Source organism: Musa acuminata, chromosome BXJ2-5 (genome assembly GCF_036884655.1).
Source record: "Musa acuminata AAA Group cultivar baxijiao chromosome BXJ2-5, Cavendish_Baxijiao_AAA, whole genome shotgun sequence".
In the NCBI taxonomy this organism is placed as follows: domain Eukaryota; kingdom Viridiplantae; phylum Streptophyta; class Magnoliopsida; order Zingiberales; family Musaceae; genus Musa; species Musa acuminata.
The window spans coordinates 45,064,927-45,089,545 of record NC_088342.1 but is presented as its reverse complement, the minus strand read 5'-3'; the positions used below and the strand labels follow the sequence as shown (position 1 = coordinate 45,089,545).

At 38.8% G+C, this 24,619-nt stretch overlaps 4 protein-coding genes across 7 annotated transcripts; 1 reads left to right on the top strand and 3 right to left on the bottom strand.

The window, feature by feature from the left end:
• Positions 1-1,338: 1,338 nt before the first annotated feature.
• Positions 1,339-8,544, bottom strand: LOC135612991 (polyadenylate-binding protein 5-like). Its single transcript, XM_065109859.1, has 7 exons — positions 8,192-8,544; positions 6,014-6,789; positions 5,849-5,926; positions 5,655-5,744; positions 3,899-4,204; positions 2,393-2,617; positions 1,339-1,684 (listed from the first exon to the last, which is right to left on the bottom strand). The coding sequence occupies exons 1-7, from the start codon at positions 8,436-8,438 to the stop codon at positions 1,475-1,477; spliced, it is 1,932 nt and encodes a 643-aa protein (XP_064965931.1). The 5' UTR covers positions 8,439-8,544; the 3' UTR covers positions 1,339-1,474.
• A 1,066-nt stretch (positions 8,545-9,610) lies between these two features.
• LOC103986046 (glucan endo-1,3-beta-glucosidase 8-like) lies at positions 9,611-11,265 on the bottom strand. The gene is made up of 2 exons (XM_009403917.3): positions 10,967-11,265; positions 9,611-10,715 (listed from the first exon to the last, which is right to left on the bottom strand). Exons 1-2 carry the CDS (start codon positions 11,206-11,208, stop codon positions 9,611-9,613), a joined length of 1,347 nt encoding a protein of 448 aa, XP_009402192.2. The 5' UTR covers positions 11,209-11,265.
• A 5,793-nt stretch (positions 11,266-17,058) lies between these two features.
• Positions 17,059-18,927, top strand: LOC135611608 (aldehyde dehydrogenase family 2 member C4-like). The gene is made up of 6 exons (XM_065107242.1): positions 17,059-17,712; positions 17,814-17,996; positions 18,059-18,196; positions 18,269-18,406; positions 18,488-18,549; positions 18,654-18,927. Exons 1-6 carry the CDS (start codon positions 17,059-17,061, stop codon positions 18,925-18,927), a joined length of 1,449 nt encoding a protein of 482 aa, XP_064963314.1.
• A 577-nt stretch (positions 18,928-19,504) lies between these two features.
• LOC103986019 (palmitoyl-acyl carrier protein thioesterase, chloroplastic) lies at positions 19,505-23,707 on the bottom strand. 4 transcript variants are annotated; one of them, XM_065109857.1, is made up of 7 exons: positions 23,519-23,707; positions 22,421-22,976; positions 22,205-22,338; positions 21,516-21,629; positions 21,193-21,364; positions 21,021-21,089; positions 19,505-20,013 (listed from the first exon to the last, which is right to left on the bottom strand). In XM_065109857.1, the coding sequence occupies exons 2-7, from the start codon at positions 22,925-22,927 to the stop codon at positions 19,747-19,749; spliced, it is 1,263 nt and encodes a 420-aa protein (XP_064965929.1). In that variant the 5' UTR covers positions 22,928-22,976; positions 23,519-23,707; the 3' UTR covers positions 19,505-19,746. The 4 variants fall into 4 exon arrangements, with proteins under 4 accessions (XP_064965929.1, XP_018681224.2, XP_009402156.2 ...); XM_018825679.2 differs by having other exon boundaries at positions 22,421-22,971; XM_009403881.3 differs by having other exon boundaries at positions 23,578-23,705.
• Positions 23,708-24,619: the final 912 nt, after the last annotated feature.

The following is a 24,619-nucleotide window of genomic DNA, read 5'->3' as shown; positions in this document are numbered from 1 at the left end:
GGACATGTCTGACTCATGTCATTTGCATCTGACTTGTTCTTGATACCACGGTAGTCACAGCCTAATGTCAGTCGTATTTTGAATTGGTTGTGTTCTATGTTGGGTCATAACTTGATCACATTGGACATGTCTGACTCAAGTCAATTGCATCTTCAAGTTGATCGTTCGTGTTATCAAGACAGTCACATCCTTACGTCAGTCGTATTTCACATTGATTGTGTTCTATGTTGGCCATTTCTTCATGTTGGTCGTGCTTTCAAGGCAGTCAGCCATGTCCTTATTTTGGTTGTGCCTTCAAGTCGACCATTCATTCTCAAGTTGATTATGTTCTCACATTACTGTAACCCCCTTTTCTCGAGTCCACTGCACCCTCATGTTGATCATGCCATCAACGCCACTGCATCTAATAAAGCCGATCATTGCACGATCCAAGCAGATTGCCTTACTTGCACCAAGTCGATTACACGATGGAGGAAGACACAAGATCACAACCGAACTACCTCCTAGCACATGGTGTTACCTAATCAATTAAAGTGTCTAATACGGCCTTCATGATTGAAACATCTCTTCATGCTCAAAGTACCTTATTAGAGATAGCATGCAAAGTGCTCAACATGCCCTTTTGCAAAGCATGGGACTTGCATAGTGTGGCCTTTGTAGCTAAAAAATATATCTTGCTAATGTTCACAACCTCTTCCTCTTTTCTCTCGAATACTTCGATTCGCTTTGTACTTAAGTTCAAGACTAAAATCAAACTCATCGACTCAGGCTCCGATCAAAACATCTTAACCAGGGCATTTGATGCACTTGATATGGCCTTCATAGCTGAAGCATCTTTTCACATTACCAATGCACATTCCCTAACAATTCTGATAAGGTTATTTTGATTGCATGCAAACAAGTCTTTCCTCAAGCACAATTGGCCGAACTAAATAACTGAACCATAGATTTAAGAAATATAATACGAAACATGTAGCATTTTATTTTAAAATTTCACTTTCTTTTCTTGTTTGTTTTTCCTTCCACTTATCATCTCATCATCCTCTCTCTCTCTCTCTCTCTCTCTCTCTCTCTCTCTCTCACACACACACACACACACACACTCTTTGCATATGCCACTGGCAGGATGACCTTCACATGATTGGGAAATGAAGTATGTTGATCTTAAACATGCTTCAGCAGGTCCAATACCAATAAACAATGAATCATTACAATGGCCAATGTAGAATCATTTAAAAGTACTAGCATTATTATAAACAAATAATTCCTAAAACCTAAAACCCTGTAGGCCACTTTTGTCCAAAAGTAAAAAATCCAGAAAAATATCCGTTAGGTACATAAACTCTCTTTCCTCGGTCATGCCAAATATCCCAAAAACGGAAAAATGACAATCCAGGTTCAATTGTGGAGCCAAGAACGATATGAAATATCTCAATCACACAATTATGGTGAAATAAATGTTAATTTAGGTTACCTAGTCGATTTGATCAAGAGCATTTGGACCAGTAGCATGCGCTAAGCGTAAGACTTCCATGGCTTCCACCACCTTTTTCTTAAGTGCATCTGGAGATTCAATAAGATGTAGCACCTCAGTTTGATCCATCTCAAGCAGCATCCCGGTCACTTTGCCAGCTTGCTCCTGTTCTATTCGTTCCACAAGGGGGTATAGTTGCTCTCCTAGCATCTTAAGGACAAATTCCAGAGATCAGCACCACCAATCTATCAACTTAGCACTTGATAGATTAACCACAGAAACAGTAAAATTATTCCTTGGGTACAAGAATAATTATTCAGAGGTCAGAAGAGAGCTATTAATTGGAAAACTGAAGAAGTGAATGGAGGCATTGAAATCCAGTAATACTCGAAAAGGATTAGGTGCAAATACTACATAGAAGAATCTGTGAAGCAAACTATCATATAAGTTCAATGTGTGGTCAAGGGTTTCTATAGACTCCCTGCATAATTAATTAGGTCAACTAGTGCTTTTGCATGTGGCATGATATGACACTATATATAGTAACCAAGGTACATAGATCCATATTGAACATTAAGATCTATATGGCACGACTCTAGAACCAATTTATTTCATTGTTGATCAAAACATAACTCTGAAATCAAAAGAAAATAGCAACAAAAGATGGATGGAAGGTAAAGCAAAATGTTCAAAGAGAGGAAAAGGATATCTTGAGGTGCCTGCATGATTACATTGCATGCCCAAACTAATGCCAAGGTATCATCAAAGAATTAGCAATATAATGATTATGATAAAAGTAGCAGTCATCCTGACTACAGACGTAGAAATGACATTTGAAAAATTAACTGATGCATTGTCATACTATGTTTCTGAAAGCTTAACATCTAGCAGCATGTTTGCCAATCAAAACATTCTTACCAGTCTTTGACGCTCAGGAGATTCAGAAGCTAAAGCAGAGGCAAGAGTCATAATTGGAATTGGAGAAGGATGTACTGCGTCCACTGAAGTGATATGAATACCACTTGCATCAAGTGGCATGGGCATCATCGAACCCATCAGACCCTGAGGCGACATCATCGGGTCAACCCCATTTCGAGAATTTTGCATGTATCTAAAGCCTTGATTAGCATTCTGCTGAATTATCTGAACATGAACAGTCACAGGTCATGACAATGCAGTAAAAAGAAGCTTCATCAACAAAGAAAGATAGTGCAATTTTGGTGATGATAAATATTGGTTCCGTTTGTAGACAATAAGCATAACATTAGCAAGATAACTCTAAAAGAAATCAAGTAATAAAACATCTGTTGCAAAATGAAATAAGTACCAATGGTACCAGAAAGATTATAGAATTATGGAGCTCTAAACAAAACTTTGTGATCATTCAACAATACAAGCATTCTTGGTGAATTATATCAAAAATCCAAAGAAATGACTACAACTTTCTGAACCAGAAAGAATAATAATGCTAATCGAGTTAGGCTTAGAAATTTTAACTAAGATCCTAAGAAACAACAAACTTTTTGAACCAGAAAGAATAACAATGCTAATCGAGTTAGGCTTAGGAATTTTAACTAAGATCCTAAGAAACGACAAACTTTTTGAACCAGAAAGTACACATTATACTAATGTTAAGCTAGGCTTAAAATCATAAGTGAGAACCTGATGATCAAAGGACTTCACAAATTGCATGCACTTTAACTTCAGAAATAATAATTTTAGAAGATAAATCATAAGTGAGAACCTGATGATCAAAGGACTTCACAAATTGCTTGCACTTTAACTTCAGAAATAATAATTTTAGAAGATTCAAGTATGAGATCAATTAAATGAAATATGCAATGGCAATTGTTTCCCTCAATTCACTCAGCAAGTATTAGCAGATTGGTGTAAGTTGGGCTCTGAAAATATAGAAGTGTAATGTTATTCCAACTTGTGGTATATAAATAGAATTCTGCACCAGGTTTGAAGCAAAAAATGTATAAAAGATCTCTGGGACAATTATAAAGCACGCCCTCAGAATGACAGGGAGTGTGCCGTATAAAGAAAAACCTGAATAAAGAGAATTTTATTATATTAGGACCTCAAAGGAAAAACTGAACCAAAGCACATCAGAATGACAGAGTAATGAGTCATGAATAACTCAGGGAACATGTATGTTGAGTAGAAACATCAGGATATCAATCTAAATTGGTAAATGATTTGAACATTTTCATCAGCAGTAAGAATGGACCAGCAAGTTGCAAGAAGTTCAAAGAAACCAGAAGCCCGGCTGGCATCTTATGTAAAGATTAAAGATTAAATTAGACATTTGAGAGATTTCCAACTAGTTGTACTAAGTCACAAGTTCATATAATATGTGAGAAAAACATTAGTGAATGTATTTAAACAAAAGTAACAACATTTGCCAGAATGAAAGCTTACTTGTTGTTGCTGTTGCATTAACTGTGGTGTCCCACCTCCTCGTCTAGACCCTGTTCTCTGTCCAAGCTGCCCTTGCCTTTGTGGACTGTAAGGCATCATGTAGTTTGGAACAACACCTGGGCGAATGCCTGGAATAAGTTGCGGTTGGTATCCGTAGCCTGCAGGCTGAGAAGGAATGAGGCTGGAAACACCCTGTCCAAAATAGAGTTGCTGAGGGGCAAGCCTGGATGGAACAGGATGGTATCCAGGCATGGTGGGCATGGCAGGTGCCAGAGCTCCCGGAGAATTGAGACGAGCAAAATGAGCCTGCAAACAAGTCTAATGAGTCATGTCGGAAGCAAAATCCAGGTAAAAACGCAAACTATACAAATGACAGAAAAAATGAAATTACAGAATTTATACTATTCCTCCACTTGTCCAATAAGAGTCAACCAAATCCATATATCAAGATAAAATTGAAATATACAAAAATGAAATTCAAAATAAAAAAATAGTAAAACACTTATATGTGGAAAAAAGCAAGAACGGCAATATTCCATACAGTCTAGATGTTGCCAAGGTTCCAACAAAATTTAGGCCCCCTACAGACCCAGGTCTCCGAGGTGTCAAGCCCTCTTTTCACTTCTAACAGGTCTATTCCATTTCCCTTCCTGTCACTCCTCTTTTCATTCTTGAAACCATCCATCATCAATCTTCTTTCCCTTACTCTATCTCTCTTTTCTTTCCCTCATCTCAACTATCTTTATGGACCTTTTCCCTACCATTTAATTGTCTTATTCAAGAGTTTGTTGAAAGACAAGACTAATTTCTCAAGGATGTTTGAAGATCCGGTGATTAATCTCTACAAAATATGGTAAATCTGAACCCTTATTTCGTACCTTAATGACTTAATTTAGGAGAATGATGTACGATTCATGTTTGACTTACACCTAATTTATGGCTTGATCCACAAAGATCCAGGTCCAAAACCTGATTTATGTGCAGGACAAATTATACCATAGCTTCATATCAACTAACAATTTCATACTAATCTTAACACATTGTCTTTAAAGTTCAAATAACTAAACATCAAAACCAGCATAGAACCAGACTTGTTATCATTGTATTTCTACACCAAAAGCATTACAGACCAGCTGAGATATCAGAATAACTCAATCGATTATTCAGCCTTCATAAACTGAGAATTAGATCTTATTTTTCTGAGGACTGGAAACTCATCGAGATACATAAAAGAATGAAGGCATAAAAAAAGGTAAAGAATGATACAACATATGAAGATGAGTTAAATTTCCTAAACATCAAAAGGTGTAATAGGCATGTATATAGAAATTATAGCAAGTGCAATACAGTGACATTACAGAATACATCGAGGGTGAGGTGAAATATCAGCAAGTGCATATTCAAAAACAAGTAGCCTCTCACAGGAGGGCCCCATGCTCTGGGTCACTAGCTTGAATACACTTCAGATTTCAATCTGGTATGCCAATCATGGAACAAGTGTGCCATTATAAAATAAAGGAAAAACCATAAAGTTTCAAATATTACTGTAGTGCCACTTGCCAGAACCAAAATTTTCAAGAACTGTAATAGATCTTACATGCTTGATAAGACTGTACTTATGTTAAAGCTGCACTGATAACAAGCATGAATAATTGGAGCTCAGCAATAAACAAAAAGTAGATATTGGCCAACAATCTGCAAAATATAGAAAATTTCCCAAATAATTGATGTACTAGAATGCTAAGTAATTATATACCTGCAACATAGCCCTTCTTTCCTCCCTGCGTTGAAATATACCTACATACAATGGTTTCTTTCCTACCATCTTCCCATTCAATCCATTAATCTGAAGGGCATTGCATGTTAGATATACATTTTAAAAAGTGCAAGAATGTCTAAATCATAAAATAAAACAGGATAGCAGTTCCTAAGCATGGTTGCTTTACTTACAGCCCGATTAGCTTCATCCAAGGAAGAAAAGGCTACAAAACCAGATCCCTTGCTTTGCCCATGGGTATCAAGCATAACCTGGATAGAATCATAGAATAACATACAAAGACTTAAAAACCTGCCTGAAATTTACTAAAATGAAGGTTAGTGGTTCAGATTTTTTACCCTGCAAGAAGTTACGGTACCAAAAGGGGAGAACAGTTCCCTTAGTTTCTCATCATTTATAGAATCATCAAGGTTCTTCAAATATAAGCTAAGCCCCTGAAGTTTTTCCAATCTTCCATTTCGCTCCTGTTCATATTTGGCCCTTAATTCAGCTTCCCTTTCAGACTTTTTCTGAGCTTTCCCAACATACAAAACTTTATCAAACAAAGCTGTTCCATTAAATTTCTCAATTGCAGCAGCAGCAGCTTCCGGCATCTCAAAATTTACAAAACCAAATCCCCTAGACTTTCCATTTACATCTTTCATGACAACTCCACTTGTGATGTTGCCACATACCCCAAAGTAACTTTTCAAGTCCTCATCAGTGTAAGGTTCAGGCAAATTTTTAATATACACATTAGTGAATTTTGGAGGCCCATCAGGTTGATGTCTTTCTTGGCGTCGAACAAAGTGACCAACATGAACAGGTTTGTCATTAATCAACATTCCATTTAGTCGGCTAATAGCTCTCTCAGCAGACTCTTCATTTTCAAACTGAACAAAACCATATCCTTTTGATTGACCGGTGATACCAGTAGCCACTTTGCAAGAGAGAACAGTACCAAAGGCGACAAAAATATCATGCAGTGACTTGTTGTCAATTGTTTTGTCAAGATTTTTAATAAATACATTACCAACTCCATTTTTCCGGATACTGGGATCTCTATTAGAAAACATAATCCTTATGAGTTTTCCATTTAGTGGTGTGAAATTCAAGACATCCCGGGCACGGGTAGCTGCAAAGCATTTGAATAATAAGGTCCAGATGGTTCATGTTTAAAAAATTGAGGATTATGTCATACAATTAAATTCATTGGCAAGATTGTGCAAAAAAATAAAATAACCTTTCCATATAATGAAGGCATATATAATTTTATTGTTACAACTTACAAGTTGTATCTCATAAACTGGGATCAAAATTATTTCAGAAAGTTAAGCTTTTAATGTCATATTGCTTAATTTACTTAAAAATGAAAAAAAAAAAATATGAAACTGTTTGTCACCATTATTCAAAAGAATCATCAGTTCAATCACAAAACTACAAGGAAAACATTTCAGTGATCAGAAACTTATAACGTAGAAACCAAGCACGATCTGTAATCCTTCTAAAAAAATAGGGCAAAATTACTGCTTACAGTTTACTATGGTTCTCTGCTACGGATACAATTTATAATCCTTTGAAACATATGGGCAAATTGACTGCTTACAGCTTAACCTGCCCTTATCTTCCATTGTTTTATTCTTAAAACTCACAGAGAAATTTATGAAAGTAATATGATACTGAACTTAGAAGTTAGAATTACTAGTAGCATTAATGATAGCCAGAAAAGAAACTTGCAATTTAAGCAAAACCTAAAAGATGACTACCTAATTAACAACCCTCATATATATTATATCAGCCTGATAAAATTAGCAGGTGGAGGCCAGGTTGAACCACAAAGACAACAAAACAAAATAAATAAAAACATCTGTTTGTTTTAGTGATACGATCTCAGAAGACCCCAAAGTATGAGGCTTTTCTAGAAAAATTTGTCCAAAAGAAATGATATCAAGATCCACTAGTGATCATAAAGGTTACTACACATATACCCTTCTAGATCATTCAAGCAATGACACTTGAACTATCTTATGTGATCCATAATAAACAAACATCGATTACAGGGCTTCAAAAGACAATCCCCAAAATTTAGCACATTACTACACAAGATTCTTCCATGTCAAAATTGTCATACTTGCTCTGTTGAGGCAACATCTTGATATAATCAATATAATACTCGGCTACTTGGTCCGTTCTATGGATATTACCCGGTCAGTAGTGTCAAATTAACACCAATAGATCTTAAGTAAATTCGTGACTAGTACACGATAAGAGTCGTAATAAGAAATTAAGAACTCAAAAATCAAAATCTGAACCATAAGTCTGAAGCAACAAAAGACTTTTTACAGAGCAACAAATAGCACGACATGAAGTGATCGTCATCAACATTAATTTCCAAAAGCAGAAGACAAACACAATGTCAATTCCAAAAACCAGCGCATGAAGGCAGCGATCATAAAAGACTAGTACACCTTATCAAGAGCAGAGCAAGAAACCGAAACATCAATGATAAAACTAATTGAGATTCGAATGGTTCTTACCGTCCTGGAGACTGTGAAAATTTACATAAGCATAGCCGAGGGAGACATTGCGGATTTGGTCCCTGCAAACCCTAACGGAGGTCACCGGCGCGATCTGGCTAAAGAGATCGTACAGCTGTCCCTCGTTGACGGCGAGATCAAGGTCCCCGACGTACAGAGACGCCCTGCCGAACGCCCCGCCCTGCGCCTGCGTCGACGATATCTGCAGCGGTGAGAGCTGCGACAGCGCTGCCGAGGTGCTTGCCATTGCCACCGGAAAAGTACACTGGGACGATCGCCGAAACTAGCCGATCTAGGGTCACGCTTTCGCTCCTTTTCCTCGAGATTTCTTAGGGCCTCCCCCTCGATCTTTTTGGAGGAAACCTCGAAGTGGTTGAAGCGGCCGTGGAAAGGAAGGCGAAGGGTCTTTTATAGTAACCCGGAAGGAATTGGAATCTCCGAAGCGTCGGGATCCTGTCCAACCCTGATCCCAAAACGATTCGTATTAAAACGGGGTGAGGGCATCATCCGACGGTCGGATGTTGGAAGACGCCTTCATCCGAATAGAAGTTGGATTGTGGGAAATCCTAATCCATCTGGGAAAGCGATGGGGGATTCAGCACGTGTCGGCGATGACGTCGACTCAAAAGTTTGGCGCTTTCGCCGGCGGTTGGGCTTGTTGGTTCAGCGTGACGGTTAAACAGTGTCGTATTCGGAGCTATTTACGAAAACACCACCGACTAAGCGCGAGGGGTAAGACGGATCCCGTCGTTTCAGGGGATCTGATTTCTGTTTTCCGCATCAATAGAAATCGCCGGTGCCGTCACCGGTTCGAGGACCAGAAAAAGGTCACGAGTTGGTGATGAGACGATGGACAGCAACAGGGGCGGTTATCGCACCGTGAGATGTACCCGACTTACCAACTCCGAACCCCTTGGCCGTAACAATGCGCGTAACGGTCGGGACGGTGTGCAGATGCACGACGGAGAAAAAAAAGGAGAGATATTATAAATTTATAATGAAATATCTAAAAAATATATCTCATAGGTTTAGGCGGTTATCTCAATTGTATCACATCTTTTCCATCTTTCCACTAAACAAATTAGTAATCTAACACAAAGATCATAATGTAACAAGCTAAAATTATTTTATATTTAAATAAAAAATATGATAAAATTAAGCAATAATGTTGAAATAAAATAGTAAATATATTATTCGAATTCAAGACTTTATATATATAATTGCTAAATTAGCAGTATCCGAGTGGTATGTTAACATGCCCTCTTAAAATTAATGAACAGATCCATTGGATGAATTGGACTGCCACGACTAGCAATGCATTAAATCTATGAGTGTAGAAATTGGCTTCTTAAATGACATTTGTTCCGAATGATGAGGTGAAGTGCAAATGGGTGTTTTGTTTCGTTGCCATTCCTCCACTCACAAAAGCAGAATTGCGGCAATTCCTGCCACCAGAAGCGCTCGGGCGGTGGCGACGGCAGCCGGACGGGCGGCGCTGACGATCTGCACCGGGAACAGGCAGCCGTTGCGCGACGCGTTCTCGGTGGTGATGACCGCAAGGCCCTCGAAGTTGCACGCCCTCACGTCCTGGTCCTGCATCTGGAAGTACATGTTGAAGGCGTAAGAGGCGTTGCCGCCGCGGTCCAAGTCGTTGCAGGAGGAGCCGTAGCCCAGCGCGGTGCAGTCGGACAGGGAGCAGGCGTAGTCCAAGTTGGGCCCCAGCGCGCTCAGCTGCTTCACGTCTGGGTTTAGAACGCACCATTGTTCCGGCAAGTACTGCACGCCGGTCGCGCGCTTCAAGTACTTGTCATTCCCCTTGCCGGAGAGGTCCATCGGGAACTTGGGCCTGCAGTCGTAGGTGAAGATCCCCCAGTGCCGCTCGAAGTTGCCCGGCAGAACGCTCTTCATGTCCTCGTCGATCAGGCCGAACAGGTAGACATCCATGTGCCCGGGCCTCATCGGCGTCCCCTCGTTTTGCCCCATCTTCTTCAAGAATCCGTCGTAAAACCTCTTCGCGTTTTCGGTGTTGGCGTTCTTGTCGCCGTCGGTCGGCCAGCCGACCTCCCCGACTATGATCTTCATGTCGGACACGCCGGCCTTCTTCAGCGACCACACCAGCGTGTCGTAGTTAGCGTCGAACACGTTAGTGTACTGGTGGCCCCGGTCGTTCAGGTTGCGCCCTCCGCCGTCGAAGAAGGCAAAGTCGATTGGAAAGTCCGGGTTCTGGTAGAGGCTGAGGAAAGGGTAGATGTTGACGACGAAAGGAGCACCATTGGAGTGCATGAAGCGCACCATGTCGACCATGAGGCTATGGATGTCGCTGCGGAAGTCTCCCGCGGACGGCACCGGGTTGCTTTCCGGGGAGTTGTAGACGTCGGCATTCAAGGGGACAGTGGCCTTGATTCGGTTTCCGACGCCGGCTTCGTCGAGCGCCTTCTGGATGTTCTTGAGCGCAGGGAATGTGGTCTTCATGAAGGAGCCATTGTAGCTCCTTAGGAAAGGTTCATTGCCTACGGCAACATACCTGTAAAAGAATGCACAAGAAGAACAATAATTAGATACTGGTATGACTAAGACCTGACTACTATGAATTGCTTTTCCTATAAATTGCTTATAGATGAAAACAAATACCCAATGGAAAAGAAAAAGAACTGCTCATCTACAAATCAAACAGGCTTATGACCAATAAACAGAATCCATATTGCAGATCAAAAGATGAAGATATGTGTTAGTGATAACAAGTTGAAGTAGTGTTGAGAAGATGGATGGAGATACTTGATGTTGACTCCTCCGTCGTAATCGTGCTTGGTGACGTTCTCCTTCACCCAATCTTGGGCGTGGCTGTAGTCGCTGCTGATACGCTTAAGCATATCGTTGGGGATGGCGAGCATGAGCTCGATCCCGGTCCCGGCGAAGGCACTGACCGTCCAGGAGTCGGCGTCGAACAGCTTGACCTTCGTGATCCCGTTGGACTTGATCATCTGGACGACGGTGGTGGGGAGCAAGGGGTGGGACATTATGGTTCCCCAGTTCACGCCGAGGGCCGCCGCGGGTGAGGCCAAGACCAAGGCGGCGGCAACGGTGGCGCAGCAGACCCATGTCAAGATCTCCCGGCGGTTCATGGCTGTCGACGAAGAGGGCACCAATCGGTATCGGAGCGTGCACAGAAGTCTCGGGTTGGCCTTTAAAGGTTGTCTTAGCGTCGAAGATGGAGGTCCGTCGGCTTCGGTGGGGAGACTCCCAGAAATGGAGGGTGGAAGAGGAGGCGGCGGGAGGGAAGGAAGGAAGAGGACATGTCCGTTATATTTATCGGGTCGGTTGGACAATAATACCCTTCTCAACGGTTGGCTAAGAAAGACAATTATGATGTCATTATTTGGTAACATGGAAATGCAACTCATTAAATCTAACATTTGTCGCTCTTAAAATTTGGAAAGAGAGAAGATTTTAGCTAATTTAGTTTAGTTTATAAATATTTTGATATAAACTCGAATATCATTTTGTCACTTATCATTTTTAAAAAATTAAAATAAAGAAAAATATAATAAATATCTTTTATTAAATATAACTCTTATTTACCTTTAATTAACGGTAATCATAATTCTGGATTTATTGATTTTGATTTCAAAATCATTGATTCCGATTTTTCAAAATAGAACTAGAATGGTTGATTCTTTGATTTCAATTCGAACTATTAATATTTTTATTAAATAATTTTAAATATAAAAAATCATAATATTATTTTTAAATTTGAAAATAGATATATAACTATAGTAAGTATAATAACATAAGTAAAAAAACTTTATAAAAAATAAAATTATAATTTTTTTAATAAAACTAAATGGCTCTATCAATATTCAAATCCAAAAATTTATTAGATTTAAATTTAAGAATTTGACCACTATACTATAGATCTTATTTATGTTTTATTTTTATTTTTGTAATCAAATTTATCTAGTTTCACGGACTTAGCTGGTTTTGCCTAAGTCGTATGGTACCCTTGCGTGTCCATCCGCAAACGTCAGCCTCCCCGAAGCCTCTCATTGTCCCTTAGGACCACCAAAAGAGAGAACGGGTTAAAGAGAACACCTCCATCGGGATCCACAAGCAAACATCTCCGAAAAACACTTAATAGACAATGCAAATTACAAACAGACTTTACAAGCTCTGAACAGTGGCACAACAAAGGGTAAAATCATTTGGTTTGGAATCGATAAACTACTTGATTATAATCTGATTCGAATCGACTAGTGATAAAGATTATCTTCCGATAAGAAGATGAAGAATGATTATTTTTGTACACATATGGTTTAGAATTAGCGAAGATAAAAAGTATTATAAGAAGATACTATTAAAATAAGATAGTAAACAATGTGTATCACATGGATTTGGATTTCATATTCTCTTAATAATTTGCTACGGAATACATTTAGAAAGCCAATCAAAAAATAGATTTCTTGAATTTTAATATTTTTTGAACAATTTCAGTAATTCTTATGTATAAGATTTCACATTAACAAAGAAATTTTAGGCCATCAGCAAATCCTAAGTTACATCACAGAATGCGATTGACTGATGTGCTTTGTCTTCACCATGTTGAGAAGATAAAAGCAAAGTTGGGAGGAGGAAAGAATGGGAACATCTGCATCAAAAATTTGCAGAGATGACGTGCTCATCTGAATTGATTTGGCTTTCACTGCTATTTTAACCTATCAGTGTACTCCTCTAATGGAATCATCGCATTGCAGTGATAGACGATCCCATCTGCATCAAATTTGGCTTCGTCGTGTTGATTTAGCTGTCAGTACTACTTTAATTGGAGAGATGAACAATGCAGATATGGCTAACCTGTGTTTTTCTTCGCCAAACCAACAGCAAATGCAAACGAATAGTGACGTATGGGACGCATATACCATCGATTTGGTATAAATATTTGATTCTTTGTTGGAATTAACGAACAAGTGGCGATATGCTCAATCTCTCTTTTCGTGCACCCTAAGAAAGTCACAGCAAGTTTGACGACAAAGGCGAAGAACCCTAAATATGGATTATTTTATTACTATATCCTTCGTTTTAAAATATAATTTTTTATGTATGAGTCATCATTAAGATATAATTTTATGTCGTAATCGAAGTTAAAATCTTGAGTTTATCTCTTTATAAATAAAGATTCATGTAAAACATAAGTTGGAGAAGGGACAAGAAAAATATTTTTTAACAAAAATAAGAGATTTAGGATATAAAATATTATAAATTATCAAATTTAATAAGTTTTTAGATTTAATAAGAATCATGAGAAATACTTTGACAATAAATGATTGGCAAAAAATAATGACATGAAATCTTGATTTGTTTATCACAAATAAAACATTGTATTTTTAACATATCATGCTCCTTAATTATTTGAGAATAATCACCTTGATTCACAAACAAGATTCATAGATAACCACTCTTATCTTAACATTTATAAATATATAACACTATACACGAATGAATTAACATAACCTTTTATCGTATATTCTATTAATATCATCATTGGCGATGATAATAATATTCCTATCACTCACTTATTTCAAATATGATCATTTTTAAACTCGATGATATTTTGTATATATCTCATATTAAAGAAACTCTCTATCTCTCTCTTATAATTTTATAAATAAATAATACTTTCATTGTATTATATCCTAACTCATGTTTTTTAAAAGATATAAGCACGATGATATTTTTTATTTGAAGATAGAATAAAAATAATATCTATGAGTAGTCATTACTAGTTATTTTATAAATTACTTAATCAATCACTCTTATTGCTACCCGATTTGATGCATGGTATCCTTGTCTTGAACATTCATTTATCATCTTTTAATAATAGTCAATCTCTCATTATTCTTTCTAGTTTCAAAATCAATAACAGTTATTATACACTATGACTTATGCCTTAGTATCAGAAGTTATAGACTATCTCTTAGATATCTTTTCTATATTGTATCAAACCACTTGAAAATATTTATATTATATATAACATCACAAGTCATTACCACACACACCATAACTTATTAACTCTATTGAATAAAAATATCAACATCTAGTTTGAAACAGGTTTCATCTTTCTACACTAAGTCTCTATGCTATTCTCTTTTTTTTATGGATAGCCTTTCGAACCATTATATAATGTTATCAATCACGGTAAACCAACAATTATAGTTACCACTATTATACAAACCTCCTACCATTCATAAATTAGGAGTATATGATTATTTATACTACATACACCTCACGCGAGTTAAAATCAAGATCTAAACTATATTTTTATTGAGTACTTCTTTAAACATAATATTTTTCAATATTTTGATCTTCAAACTCACAAAATAATTATATGATATTATGTTATATTCATTGAATTCAACTTTTCCTTAAAAAATCTTGCTCCTTCGATAATGAGAGTCACAATCACATTCATCTATCACTAAGTTCATAAAGATGCATACTAAACTCCCTCAAAGACTATCTCCTTCCATTTCTATGCTCCCTAACTCAACCAGCCATCATCCTCCAAATCCCTACTCCATTAATATTCTTGTTTAGTACGTACAGTCACAGCTTATTTGCTTGCAATTATTAACTCTTCCATCGGCTTTTGGACCCGATTAGTTTGTATCATCAACCGTAGCTATGTCCTCGATGCCACAAGAGATGTCCTTGTCATCTTCTCGATCAAATGACACCCTTGTTATCAAGATCATGTCAATAACCCATCATCAATTCTCATTCCATAACACAACTCGATCATTCTACTGGGCTTAAATATCATATGATAACATACTTTAAAAATATAATCTTTAGTGCCAGATCATTGATCTCTATAGAATAATGTGTAAGGAATATAATGTCTTATTTCATAATATCACATAAACTCTTATATCATTCAAACTCATACAAAATATCATCGAGTTTAAATGAATATTTCAAATGAACTCAAATGAATTCATTATAAGATATAAAACATCTAGTAGTTAAAGAATTTCACTAATAATCTGGTATTTATTTTATAAAAATATTCAATCCTATCATCAAATATGATAATTCAACTTATTTTGAGTTTTAAGGTTGGCACTTATGATAGTTAGAGGTTAACAAAACACTTCCTTATACGATATTTTAATCGATGATATCTTTATATAATAATTTCTTAGTTTAGTTTCTCTTAGCATCATAACCATGTCTAAGAACTCTTAAAAGGTATACCGAATTTGAATCATTTTTTATGTCTATCAACTTTATTAAATTCAAATCCTATAGTTCTTTATTTTTATGATAATAAGAGGCATCATATACTTATTGGTTTATGTGGATGATATCATCGTCATAAGCAATAATTTTTTTAAGATTAAATAATTTCTTAAGCAATTTAATAGACTGGTTCTAGGGTCATTAAGCTGTTTTCTATATGTGGAGCCAATATTCACATTTTGTAGTTTTTTCTCTCATAAGAAAAGTACATTTGATACCTATTATCAAAAAAAATATGCAGAATACCAAAGAGGTTATTATCTCACTCTCCTCCACTAAGTCAATAAAATTATATAATGATAATGTTGCTATAGATTCCATATGATATCAATAAGATAAGTACTTTAGTACTTATCCCTCGCTCGTTTAAACATTTCTTTTATAGTCAATAAACTATAATAATCTATGCATCAACCCTCTGTTACTCGTTAATATACATTAAAGTGTCTAATAATACCTTAAAAGGACTATCAACCATGGTATTCTTCATCAAAAATATACATCATCATCGTGCCTTTGTCGATATTGATTGGGTAAAAAACACTAATACCAAGACATCCACATAAATTATCTATTTTGAAGCAAACCCTATTAATCGGAGTTCTAAGAAATAAAAAACAACAGCACGGACTACCATAGATTAACGTGTCATTGTCACCACCTCTATAGTACTTAACTATATTATCAACTTACTATATGAACTTAGTGTCATCTCTTAATCTACTCTAATAATATATTATGATAATTTTGATGCCACCTACCTATGCTCTAATCTAATATTTAATTCTCATATGAAAGATATCGTTGTTAACTTTCAATTCGTTAAGGATTAAGTCTAAACTACGTGTATCTCACATCCATACTTAACTCACTCATAATGTCACATGTAAGATTGACGTCCGTGAGAAAAGCTTAATCTTTAAGGGGTGAATCATTAGCATATGCAATATTAGGCAATAAATGATTTAACATTAAGGAGGAAATCTTAGAGAGACAGTAACCATAAGCAACTCATTGTATCTTTCAACATATCAATGTTGGTTAATCAACATATCAAATATTAGGCAATCATTTTGATTCACGAACCATGTTCATGAACATGATTCAAGAACAACCACTCTCTCCATACAAAACCACTTATCGATGAACTAACATAGCCTTCTGTCATATATTCCATCAGCATAAACCTTAAAGCCAGAAGCAGCACCCGGAGCTCTTCTTCGTCTCGGCCATGGCGAGCGAGGCTAATAGCAGCGCAGGCGATGGCCTCAAGCTGCCAGAGATCAAGTTCACCAAGCTCTTCATCAATGGCTGCTTCGTCGACGCCGTCTCGGGTACAGAACCACTTGCGTTCTCTTCCTTAACTTGTCGACGTACATACTCTCTCTTGTTTCTGAACCTTTTCTTCTTCTTCCTTTGTCTTCCTCGTTCTAATTGTTACAGGAAAAACATTCGAATCACTCGACCCACGTAACGGAGAAGTGATCGCCAACATCGCTGCCGGCGACAAAGAAGACGTCGACTTGGCTGTGAAGGCAGCCAGAGAAGCCTTCGACCATGGCAAGTGGCCTCGCATGTCCGGCTCTGTACGTTTCTTCCTCTCCCCCCTCTTGATTGCTTCTTCGAACTATACCATCCTGCTAAATGGACGTCTGCAACTTCTCAATCATGACCAGGAAAGGGGGAAGATTATGATGAAATATGCAGACCTGATCGAGCAGCACGCAGAAGAACTGGCGGCACTCGAGTGCTTAGACGCAGGAAAGCTGTTCTTTCTCAATAAGATGAACGATGTCCCAGTAGCTTCGAACTTGGTCCGATACTACGCAGGGGCGGCGGACAAGATCCATGGCGAGACACTGAAGCTGTCAGGGGAGTTTCAGGGGTACACACTGCGGGAGCCCATCGGAGTAGTCGGCCACATCATCCCTTGGAATTTCCCTACCATCATGTTCTTCTTCAAGGTCGCCCCTGCCCTGGCCGCCGGCTGCACCATGCTCGTCAAGCCAGCAGAACAGACCCCACTCACAGCTCTCTACTGTGCCCACTTGGCCAAACAGGTGCGAAATCTGATATCATTCAGCTCTTTCTCACAGAAAAGTCTTCGATGCTACTACATAACGACGTCCATATCGCAGGCAGGTATTCCTGATGGAGTTCTCAATGTTGTCACCGGTTTTGGAGCCACAGCTGGAGCTGCCATTTCTTCTCATATGGATGTGGACAAGGTGATTCCGACTCGATGACAGATGATTCGTACTGGCAATCCACCAATTATCTTCTAAAGGGAAGATTCAGCTTGCTCATTGAAATATCCCTTTGGTGTCAGGTTAGTTTCACAGGATCTACAGAAGTAGGACGGCTTGTGATGGAGGCAGCAGCAAGAAGCAATCTGAAGTCTGTCTCACTTGAACTGGGTGGGAAGTCGCCAGTTATCATCTGTGATGATGCAGACATAGACATGGCCGTCGAACTCGCTCGGACGGCCATCTTTTACAACAAGGCATGGATGGTTCTTTCACCCAATCATTAGCCACCCATGTTTTCATTTCGATGACTCGTACGCAATCGCAGGGAGAAATCTGCGTGGCAGGATCTCGTGTCTACGTGCAAGAAGGAATCTATGATGAATTCGTAAGAAAGATAGCAGAAAGTTGCAAATCCTGGATCGTTGGAGACCCTTTCAGTCCCCATGTTCATCAAGGACCTCAGGTAATCTTCCCTGTTCTCTTCCACACCATGTTGCTTTTCTTTTCCTCATAGATTTCTCTTGCTCTGATGAAGGTCGACAGGAAGCAGTTTGAGAAAGTTCTCAGATACATCGATCATGGGAGAAGAGAGGGAGCCACCATACTGACAGGAGGAAAGGCCTGTGGTCAGAAAGGGTTCTACATTGAACCCACAATCTTCACAGATGTCAAGGTAGAGTTGTACAACCATTGATGCATTCTGAGAATGCAATTCGACTCTTCCTCTGTAACAGCATTCGATCTTTTGGAACAGGAGAGTATGCTGATAGCCCAAGATGAAATCTTTGGACCTGTCATGTCCCTCATGAAGTTCAAGTAAGCCATACATAAAGATGAGAAGAAAGAACATTAGAGCGAGCGCGCACAAACACACACACACACACACTCGTATGCTACCAAAACTGTGTGATTTCTGGCAGGACAATCGAGGAGGCGATTGAGAGAGCCAACGATACAAGATATGGACTGGCGGCTGGGATTGTGACAAAGGACATCAACATAGCCAACCGACTCTCGAGATCGATTCGGGCAGGCATCATTTGGATCAACTGCTACTTGGTATTCGATAACGATTGCCCTTTTGGTGGATACAAGATGAGTGGATTCGGAAGGGACAATGGAATGCATGCTTTGGAGAAGTATCTCCAAGTCAAGTCTGTCGTCATTCCCATCTATGGTTCTCCTTGGCGGTAGCAGCATGCTTGAACTGAAGAAGGCAATGAACCACCTAAAAGCTATTGAATGAAAAGAAGACATTTTGGGACAACACCTACATCAGGAGAAGGTTCCCAATGATAAGATCAAAGTTGGTATATGGCACATTCCAAAATAATTGGACTTCAGTTCTTGCCTGTGTCTCTGATATTAATATTAATACTCGTAATTTCATATGCTGTGACAATGCTTGGGTTACCATTTATAATAGGCACATCTCATATGTTAATTAGTGGAGCCAATACTGCATCCTAACCATCCAGTTGCTGCAAGCAGCCAATACCAAAACAAAAGAGCCTCTTCAAAATGTAGGTTCTTTTACTGTCAGATGTGTCATGGTCAGAGTTTAAACCAAGGATCACCATTTCAGATACTGGACCTGTTTTGACAATTTGATCAACATTTCGGAGAAGAAAAACATACAGAAGAGAAAGGGCGAGCAGAGGAAGACAAGAACGACGATGATGACATCACATATCAGTAGTGCCGTGAAATAGCGATCCAGAGTCCCTGGTTTAAAGGACTGCAAACTAAGCTGCTTGAACACTGTAAACAATTACATATAATGCTAATTAATTTCATAGCAGGCACCAATATGAATCCAAAATGGAAATGAGGTTTTGGTTGGTAGGAGACAAATACAAGGAAAAACTAAAGAAAGAAAGAAACTTACAAATAATACAAGCAATATTATATGTTCTCTCCATCTCTTTCTACCAACCAAAGAAGGCTTTGCCTGGCTGACCATCCTAAACCAACAGATGAAGGAAAACCGGGGCCTAAACCATCCATATTGCATCATGTGTTCCCAGCTGGAAGTGGCCCCATGTTTTGGAGATCCTGGGCAGGTTTGGGCCTCCACTTTGTTCGACCCCTCATAATCTCAGCCCCGCTTTCCAGCCGGAGAAGATGCTGGCACTCGATGCCAGCCTCTGGTGAACCATCGGAACCATGGTTGGAGACAGCAGTGAGTGATTGCAGCACAGAGTCTCTCCCACACTCCCTCCTGTACTCCAAGGTCATGCCGGCAAGCTCATGGCTCTCTAGGATTGAGATCGGTGCGCTCTGCATAATAAAATAATAAGATGTGGTCATTACTCAGCGCTACATAACTACTTAAATCATGTCCTTCTACGAGCATGACAATAGCAACAAATTGGAGCAGGTCCACCAACCTAATAACATTAAATGCAGAAGGATAATGGTCAGCAAACTGCTGCACTTTTAGTGGTCCAGCAATGCTGGCAAGGAATGTTCAGAAACAGAGTAAAAGGAAGCAGTGACACAACATGCCATGTGCAACCACCACCACAGAACAGAGTGGGGAATCTAAGATGCTTCTTACATTGTGAAAAGGTTAAGATCTTCACACATGCAAATTGGTTAAGGTAGTCAGCATGCAGTAATTGGAACTCATGGTCTGAAATATGGTATGCCAAAAAAAAGAGCAATTACAGAATGTAGGAACTGTAACATCGAGAGCTTCAGCATTCAAATAAGATCTTGTAACTCAATGCAATGGCAATATCTTTTTCCATGGAAGAACAATTCTACCAATGATAATCTGAGTATAATTCTTCGATATTCATGACTACCAGGTGCGAAGAACAATTTTACCAATAAGCTAATACCAAGCAAGACCTGTAAAATAACTTGTTATCTGCAACCTCTTAGTGCCCACATTTACATTGGCTCTATCTATACTCATCTTGTAACACAATGCAGCATCCACGGAGATCATTCGGCTAGTTGAGTCCTTGAAGACAGCTCTAATTATGAAATGGAAACAATTAAGTTTTTACCGAAAAGGTACTTCTAAGAATGAAGCTGGTTATTTCCTTTTTTTAAAAACAGAATATTTCTTACATGTCAGATAAGACAGACACTCATCCAAAAGTACTCAACATATGGCTTATCACATGTCAATGTCGTCCTTTTTTACTTGAGATGAAAACAAGAAATTTCCAGCAATGTACTAGAAAGATTTAAAAAGAGGCAACAACTGCACTTATGTAGCCTTAAATTGTCATTTTCCATTTCAAATTAACATCTTGTAACATAAACTAAGTTACCTCGAGGATCCAGCCAATATATTTTACATTGTTCACATGTTGATTGATATCCAAATCACCCCATCGAGGCTGCATTTGATAGCAAGGGAAATAGTTACAAACCACATATATAGCATTTACAGAAACAAGCAAATAAATCTGCAAGAGCTAAAGATGTGGATCACAGACTTACATTCAGCCCCCTTTTAATAAAATCAGCAGTATTATCTTCAAGCTTCTGAACCTTTCTGCTATCCTCATCTATAATAGGATCACGATCCACAAAATACGGTCCTATTTCTGCTCTAACTTCCTCTGGAATTTTAGACAGTCTCCTAGTCAGTTTGTTCATCATTACCCACACACTGCATGTGAAATCCAAAACCAGGAAACATCATATGAGCCACATAACATTTGCAAAACAAGCATTAAATATGCTTACTTGTAAATTTTCCAACCACCGAATGAGATCTTCTGTAAAAAGAATGTAGATGTAAGGCATATATAGGAACCAACCTCGTCGCTCGCAGAACAGTTTGGCCCGTTCGATGATCATGCACATGCCAATCACGACGCATCCCATTTTTCCCAGATGAAGCCACCCATGTATCTACTCCCACAACATCTTCCCTGAAAAACAAAAAAAAGGATAAAATTACCATACTTAAAAACAATGCATAATAAAACTGCCATAGAAGGAATGAAAAAAGTAAATCACTTTGACCAAGCAAGCAATGGAGAGGCATTCTTAAGAACACGAAAATACTAAATCATAACTAGAGAGAACAATTTATTCAAGAAAAACAGTAAATTTAATACGTAAATTTTAACACAAGTAGCATCCTCTGAAAAACTGTTAAACCAGGTTTCCAGTCACAATAGTTGCTACTTGCAGGAGAAAGGCGGTGCACACTCTTTGGTGGGAGCCTCATGCACTAAGCTTCCCTTTTTAGCTCGGTCAAAAAGATTAAGAAGGCTTAGGTTAAAAATAGATGACAATTTCTCCTTGCATGTACCGAAGAAAATTTATGCTAGACAAAACAAAAAACGTAGCAATCATACATATAAAGTATTAAAGAAAATCCCTTGTACCTATAACTTGCTTAGCGTTGAAGCTTTTCATAATATGGAATGTGCCAAAAATCAAGTATTTCGTCATTAGTCAAGAAGAGAAGCAATGGTTCTAATCTAGAGAAAGAATATACCAGGAAGGATATCGTTCTACAAGGACCTGCATCTTGGTTACTACCCAAATCAAATTTTTCTTAGTCATTTCAGGAGTTGAACCAAAGCCATCAACCAGGAGCCCAGCACTCCTTGCATGGTTAAGCGCTGTTTCCTGCATACAGAATAAGAGCGAAATATGCTAAAGAGGGTTCAAAAATTAGGTGAAAAAATCAAGCAAATATCTTTCGCCATACCTGTAGATGATTCATTAAAGTCTCTATAGAAGCTGTTCGATCTGCCCCTATCTCATACGACCGAATGGAGAAATTCTGCCTGAAGTCTAGTCCATCCTGCATCATCTTTCCGAGCCCAAAAGCATCAGCAAGCATGTCAGGCCGCCTGGGCTTCCAGTCAATAAGAGTGAACTGCTTCTCCGCTGCCAAGAAGATAGTGGTTATGGCAGCAAAAAGAAAGCTCCAGTCTGGCAACTGATTGTAGAATGTCCTTGGGGCCGAGGGAGCATCATCCTCGACAGTTTGAGCTTCAGCTTTCAGGCCGACCTTGGTACCATTGACCTTCGGAATTGCTTGGGCCTGTGCCTTGACCTCCATGGCCCCTGATTGTGAGGCAGGCTTAGCAACAATGCCTCGGATACCCAAGCGCTCAGGGCCTTCATTGATGGGCTTTGGTGCTTTTGCTGAGGCCACAGACGAAGAAGACGGGACAGGGAAGAAGGCCGAAGTCGCCATGGAAGCCACCATGATGGAAAATGAGACCTTTCAGCACTCCTCTCTTCTTGGTTAACCTGAACTAAAGATTAAATCCTATAAGATACATTAGCAGATCTCAAGAATTAACTCATGAACAAGATCTCACCACCATTTTTTGAAGGAAGGCTCTCTAACTTTTATTTTCTGTAGAATTTTCTCCAATAAAGTTGACGGAGAAAAGCAATCCGTCTAAACGAAACAAATATTCCGACAAATATAAAGGAAAAAAAATATAGCGATTCCACCGCCAAAGAACATGTCTTTCCGTTAATACATTCAACCCAAACAAGAAGTCACAGGGATCCATCCAGCAGTTAAAATCCCTCTTTCAATCAACCAAAAAACACATTAGCTCACAACGAATCATCCCCAAACCTTATCTTTATTAGATTCTCCTTCAAATTCCAAAACCTTGTGTTCAAAAATCAAACAGATCAAGGTCAAAAACCCCAACACGCCATTGCAAAACCCGACAAAGATGAAGCATGCTTCGAGAGATCCAAATGCGAGGAAAGAAAACAATTCCAACGGAAGCAGAGATCCGGTTCGAATCTCCGACTGGACGCGGGTCTGAAGACAAACCACGAGAGTTTCGACCGGATTCTCCTCTTCTCAGCAATGAACCGCCACGGGAGCCCTACCTCGCCGTCCTTCCCCTTCTTCTTCCTCGACGGCGTGGCCTTCGTCCTCCTCCCCCGAGAAAGAGGTGGAGAAGAAAGGCGGAGGGCACTTTTTCGTACTTCTCTTCACATCTTCCAAAGCCAGCGCTTATCTACACGACCCGATTCCGCGTATTTAAATACGTGCGCTGTCATCCTCACACCGCTTCGGTAGTCGGCGCCACTTCAAAAAAAAAAAAAAATATATATATATATATATATATATATATGTAATTTATTTATTTATTTATAAATAAATAAAACAAATTAGGAGGGACTTTTTTTATTACATTATTTGAAAAATATATGGGAGAAGATAACATGTTTTTTCAAATCAAATTAATAAGAAGGATTTTTAATATATACACATATCCAATTTTTATGGATTAATTATATCAATCATAAAAGGTTGAGAGAGAGATACAACCAATCTTTCAAGAAACTAATTATGCTTGAAGCAAAATGAAAAAGATTAGAAAGATCATTTTCGGAGGGATTTGATGCTATTATTGAATCTTGATGAGATCCAAAGAGTTGCATTCAATCCCACCATTATGTGAGCTACAGAAAGCCTCATCCTGTTCGATGACAGACACAGCGGCACCCCACCAAACTTCTCCCACTCGATGCCTCCATAAATGTAGAACTTGATGATCTCAGAACGCGAGAGGATGGTTGCAAGAACATCGACTCGCAAGTCGACGTGTGCTGCATTACCTGTTAGAACGCATGAGTACGATTATTAGATCTGATTCAAAATATTTTAAGGTTGCTGGTTTGAATCCATAAGCTCGTAATCGAATTCTGAGCTCATCCCAATGCAGCGTCTGCTCGCTTGAACAGCAGTCGTTACCTTACGTTTCCTTGCATTCAAGAAAGGATTCTAAGTACATCATTCTATCACGGAAGGCCATCGAGTGTTCCTTCCTGAGCACCGGGATTGGGTGGCGGAGGGCTTCACAAGGATGCACGTCGCCACGTATCGCAATTCGGAGCTTTTCTTGCCGCTCGCCGCCGCGACCTT